Source organism: Symsagittifera roscoffensis, chromosome 1 (assembly GCF_963678635.1).
Source record: "Symsagittifera roscoffensis chromosome 1, txSymRosc1.1, whole genome shotgun sequence".
Taxonomy (NCBI): Eukaryota; Metazoa; Xenacoelomorpha; order Acoela; family Convolutidae; genus Symsagittifera; species Symsagittifera roscoffensis.
The window spans coordinates 35,098,751-35,104,793 of NC_087062.1; the positions used below are offsets into that span (position 1 = coordinate 35,098,751).

General features: G+C 36.8%; 1 protein-coding gene across 1 annotated transcript; it reads right to left on the bottom strand.

The window, feature by feature from the left end:
• Window positions 1–2,985: 2,985 nt before the first annotated feature.
• LOC134843430 (beta-chimaerin-like) lies at window positions 2,986–5,219 on the bottom strand. The gene has a single exon (XM_063859610.1). The coding sequence runs from the start codon at window positions 5,216–5,218 to the stop codon at window positions 3,794–3,796; it is 1,425 nt and encodes a 474-aa protein (XP_063715680.1). The 5' UTR covers window position 5,219; the 3' UTR covers window positions 2,986–3,793.
• Between the last annotated feature and the right edge of the window lie 824 nt (window positions 5,220–6,043).

Sequence of the window (6,043 nt, forward strand, 5' to 3'; positions counted from 1 at the left end):
TGTGAAACACGTTGCCGTAACTAAATTTGTTCGTTTTAGCTTTGGCTATTTTGTTTTCTCGGAGTTGGGATAGCAGGTAACTTAGTAAAAATTGTCTACGCTGCGGTCGACTGAAAACGGAACTTTCTAGTTGCGAAATGTGCATTTCTGTGATTTAGGGCCGTTTTTTGGTTTTTTTGCAGCAAAACTGGCAGCTGAGGTGAGTTTTCTGACTATCGTTTAGAAGTTTCCCATGTCTCAAGCTTTGAAGCAATTTTTTAACAAATCATGACGAGTTTGAAGAAAAATTACGTCAAAACAAACCTTCCAATCTCAAGAAAAAATCAAATCAATGTTGCAAGAAAACCCTGCGCTAGCCACAGAGAGTATGAAAAAAGCGCAAAACTGACAGACCGTAACATTAAAAACAGTACAAAACTGACAAAAATTGACTTTATTGTGTTTCTGTTGCCTTCATTGTTTTTAATCTGGATGATTATGAAGCTTAGGAAAGACTTGAAACAGCCCGGCCGAAAAATTGTCTTTTGATTACTTACCAGTGAATTTTTTTTAATAACCTCAAAATCATGGATAAACTTTGAAATTTCACAACAAGCACCAGGCATAGGAGTCTCATCCAATTCCAATGAAAATATGCTGCTTCAACCTGACTACGTATGTTTTTAGGGCTATCAGCCGAATGCTAAGAATAACTGTTACAATCAATTTGACGCTCTGAGACAGTTCAAATACACTGGCTTGTCGTACAAGACTTGGAAAGTAAACAAGTAGTTAAATGACCACAAAAAAGCACAGGAGCTAAATCATAGTGAACAAAAATAGTCTAATTTTATACGGATCGGGGGAAACATGCGTGAAAATGGAAAATCAACTCTGAGACAACTATCTACTTGAGTGTCCAGAGGAAGTTTTCTATGTCTCGAGCATTGAAGCAGTTTTTCATTGATATGGAGACTGAGGAGACATAACTTCCAAACAGTTCTACATAATCTTTCCAGTAAAATTGAAGTAAATGTAACAAGATAACCCTGCGCTAGCCCCCGAAAATATGAAGAAAGCAGAAACGGACAGATAGTCACGAAGAAAACCGTCCAAAACTGGTGAAAACTATATCACAATTCAAGTTGCTGGGTTTCTGTGGATTTCATAGGTTTCATTATCCATTACAAGGAAGCTCAGGAAAAGCTACACATACTCCGGCTGATTAATTTTAATTAGTTCGTATCTAAATGCTTTTTTTTTCTTCATTTAATTTTTGACAAGTGAAAATTCATTTAGTCTATTTAACATCCTTCAAATCGGGGCTCAATTTACACACTCCAAAGAAAACAGCAGACAAAGCAGTTTTAGTCTATTTCCAAGAATACATAGGTCACTTAGAATTGGCCACGTAAGAAAATGTTTCTGCGGATATCGACCGATTGCAAAGAATAATTGATACAAACAATTTTGAGGATCACAAATGGGAAAAATACTCAGGGTTGTCACACAACACCTGGAAACGAAAAAAGGAGCTAAGTGACCACAAAAATAACAAAGCTTAGAAACGGCTAAAAACCTCTCGGCCAAATAATTGTCAACTGTTCCTCTCTAATTGATTGTTTCTGTCTTCTGGGTTAATTTATTAAAAATTACAATTTCATTCAGTTAATTTAACAATCTTCAGATATTACCACGTATATAACCACTTTTATTGGGATCTCCACCGAATGTTAATTGGAAATGATACAATCCGGTTTTGATGATCTGGGATGGTTCAAATACGTTGGCTTGTCAAACAAAATTTGGAAAATAAACAAGTAGATAAGTGACCACAAAAAAGCACCGGCGCAAAATCACAGTGAACAAGAATACTCTTATTTAAGACGGATCGCTGCTCAGCATGACTGGTATGTTCCAGGAAACAATGAGTAGTGTTCTAAAAACAGGTTGTAATTGTATTCATACGGTTGTCTGTGAATCCAACTTTTAGACAAGATCGTGCAAAACACGCGTGGAAATGAAAAACTAACTGTCAGACGACTATCTACTTGTTATCCGAAGTAAGTTTTCAATGTCTCGAGCTTTGAAGCATTTTTTCATTGACATTGAGACCGAGGAGAGATAACTTTTAAACAGTTCTACAGTATGTTTCAAGCAAAGTTCAAATCAATGTTGCAAGAAAACCCTGCACTAACCGCAGACAGTATGATTAAAGCAGAAAAAGACAGATAGTCACAAAGAAAACAGTCCAAAACTGGTGAAAACTAAAGCACAATTGACTGCTGTGTTTCTGTGCTCTTCATTGTTTTGATTCTCGAATACAATGAAGCTTAGGAAAAACTACAAAGATTACGGCCAATTAATTGTAATTTTTTCGCATCTAATTGGTTGTTTCTTTCTTCTCTATTTAATTTTGACAAGTGAAATTTAGTTTATTTACTATCTTTCAAATCGTGGCTAAATTTAAACAACTCCAGACAAAGCATTATTAGTCAAATTCCAATAAAACATATGTCACTTCGAATTGGCCACGTAAGCATATGTTTTTGGGGATATCGACCAATTTCTAAGAATGATTGATGCAATCAGTTTTGACTGTCACAAATTGGACAAATACGCTGGGTTATAACAGAAAACAACAGTAATCAAAAAAGCGAACGAATTCATATCTTTCAAGTTTGGAGATGTACATTTTCTCGACATAATGAAATTTCTGGGTGGAGCAATTACTCTGGGATCTTTTGACGCTCTGACGATGTTATTCTATGTAGCTATATTTGCACTTATGTTATTTTGGGAAGGTTATGTTATTCTGTGCTTTTCTTAAACTTTAACAAACTTTATTTCTTGAATGATTAGTATTTTTGCGGTTGAAATGTTTAATTTAATTTCATTTAGCAATACCTAAATAAGTGATATTCACTTCTTGTTTTACTTTTCAACAAGTGTTCTCCTAAATGAAAAATAGCATAAAAAAATTCTCATAACTAATTAAGAAGTTCCAATTTAAAATCAAAAACTTATCATCAATTACACAGGAACACTTCGAAACGGTTCAGTGTTGTTTTATGAACAAAATAGATTTTTACTTTCCCCTGAGAAAACGGCAAACATGAACGAAGAGTCATAAAAGCACAAAAACTGATTAAATACTCAGAACTTAAACGTAAAAAATAAGCGAGAACACCTTATGTTACTTATAGCAAAACCCAACAGAATCGATATTTGTAATAAAATATACGGTAAAATTTTAAAAACAGCGAATAACAGCGCAAGATGTCCGTTTACTTTTTCCGATCTTTCAAAGTCGTATTACGATTTCAGAAAAATTTATTCCAAATGTAAAAAAGGCTACAAACTGATAGCGCCAATTGAAAAAGTAAGCATCTAAATTGAAATAAATTCAGGTTCAAGTATAACACGTTTTCTGCTTCCGAAATGCCATAAAGCTTAACTTCATAGCAGTTCCGCCAAAACATCGGACACTGTAAATACTCGATCGTTGACTGCGATTGTTTTGAATCATGTTTGACAATTAATTCTTCCAGCATAAAATTAATTCAGCTCTGAAATTTGACTGCACTGGAATATTTAGAAAAATGAAACTTAATCAACCTGAAATGCAAAATGAATGATTTTAATTTTGAGCGATCAAAATTTGCACAGTCCAAAGCCCATACTAATATAGGTTTATAGTAATGAATTTCTCCAAATATCCTAAATCAGTACGAAGACAGTAATTTCTCGTTGAAGGTCACTGTCATTGGCAAAAATTGTTCAGATTTGTGAAAGGAGAAAAAATTTCGGACATTCACTTAATAAAGATCTGGTTATAGTTTGATATGAGGATAGAAACGATAGATTTCTGAAGAGGCAACTCCATCAGGCTCTTGAATGTCTCTGCGTCTGGACTTCGCATCAAAGTTGGTCCAAAAACAGTTCCCAAGTTGTCCGCTCCCATTTTATTTGACTTCTGCTCCAAGCTAACTTCGTGCAGATGTTTAATTATGAATTGTAACGTAGCCTGGTGACATGGATTCATTGCTTGTACTATTTCTTTTATTGCTTTCACGCACAAACTTTCGTCCGTTGCTTTCATAGCTTCAATCAATTGAGGGTATGTGTTGAAATCGATAACTGGAACGGGCAATGACCTGAGATAGAGCTTCAGTGCTCCTGTAATGGAATTTATATCGGCAAAAAAAGTCCAATCTACCCTCGCGTCAGGTCCATTTCGTTCAAAGTTCTCCTTCAAAAGTTCAATATCATCACTGAATCCTGATATTCTATAAAGACCTTCCGCTTTCAGATCCCGATTCTCCACTTCATCTATACATTTTGTAACTACAAAGGGTACATTGGATGAATACGCCATGCAAAGAACGGTGAGGTCGCAACCAAAGATCTGTTTGATTCGCTTCTTTGTCGGAACACAGTCGTGTCGATCTTCAAACTTCTTACTGCACAATTTGTGAACATTTAGACCACAGTCTTGACATTTGACTCCTTGTGATACCAGACCCCACATGTAATTTCCACACCATTGACACCAGTGTGGTCCTTTGAACGTCGTCACTTTGAAGTTGTGCGCCTTCGGAGCGATTGCCGACATGTCACTTGCAGCTGACATATCTGCTTGAAGCAGAGGATGTAAATTTAAATTATCTCCGCCGGGGAAAACAGAAGTCTGATTGATTGAACTGTTATTATGTGAATGGGAGTCTAACGCGTCTACAATAGATGACGAAATTGTGTTCAGTGTGCTTTCGATGGCAGCGGGATTGGAGTATATTTTGTTCACGTCGTCGTAGATAGGTTGTGCACTCATAGCTTCGATGTGTTCGCGACCGCGGGATTCCACGTATAATGTAATCAAACCATCCGCCACTAACTCCTCAAGAGTATCGTACTCCTTAGTGTCGATAAAGTGAGTTCCGTTGTAATATATTCTGTAGTTTTTCACAGACCCGTCTAGCAGAAACACTAATGTATAGGTCCCCGGTTGCCTTTGACTTTCCCTGATGAGGTAACTTCCTTCAGGTCCTTTCGTGACCAGAGCATTACCGGCTTCCCTGGAAATGGGACCGTGGCAGACATTACCATAGTGCTCCGGGACATTTTGGATGTAGTCTTTACAGACTATTCTGTAGGGTTTGGGCGCTTGCTGTTCAAGTTTGTAGAGATAAGGGTCAAAGAGATTGCCCAAATTGTTGTTTTCATTGACAGAGCCAGCCATTTTACCTGAAAAGATAAATTCTCGAAGTGATAATGATAAAATCAGACCAACTTGAAAATCGGCATGTTGTAATTGTCTTCAAACATTCGAGGAGCTCGAAAAGTCATGCAACAGCAAATCACGACTTCTCATAAGATCACAAATATTCATGAAAATTTCATAAATCGATTCATCCTAGTTTATCGACTGCGTGTTTAAAGCGTTGGTTTATTTTTCAAAGGAGAAAGAAAAAAGACAAGCAACAATAATCATGTGCTGCAAAGACAAAGAAAAACATATGAAACCCTTGATCATTGCGACGTTAGCCATTCACTGCTGTGGGATTGTGTGTCAATGCTTGGCCCACATCAATGACAATGGGCTATGGGACACTAAAAACTCTGTGGTGGGCCGAGTTCTGCTTATTGGTGCAAACATAGTTTCCCTTGCTCTGTTCACTTTATTGTTGATTTGCCTTCTCTGTCGGCCAAAGAAAAAGATAAAAGAACGACTAGCTTTAGTGATCGGCTTAAGTTTCGCATTCATCATTTTCTATATGCTAATATTCGCTGCCTTTTTCGTTGGTCTGTGTCACGATAAAACACCCTGGCCTCTAGTTATGATTTATATATCTTGGTTTATTGCCAATGTCGTGGTGATCCTAATTTTCGTTTTGCTAATGTTTGTTCAGGAATTAGAGGGCTATGGAATAAGCAAGGCGGAACCACCGAAATCTACAGTTATGAAATCGTCAATCAAGAAATCGAAAAACACAGGCACGTAAAACACTTGAGCCCCAAAACAGTCCAAAAACCGAACGTAAAAGAAACAGTAGTGTCAGGAAAA

Coding starts and splice junctions, on each gene's coding strand:
- LOC134843430 (XM_063859610.1), bottom strand. CDS start 5,218: ATGGCTGGCTCTGTCAATGAAAACAACAATTTGGGCAATCTCTTTGAC.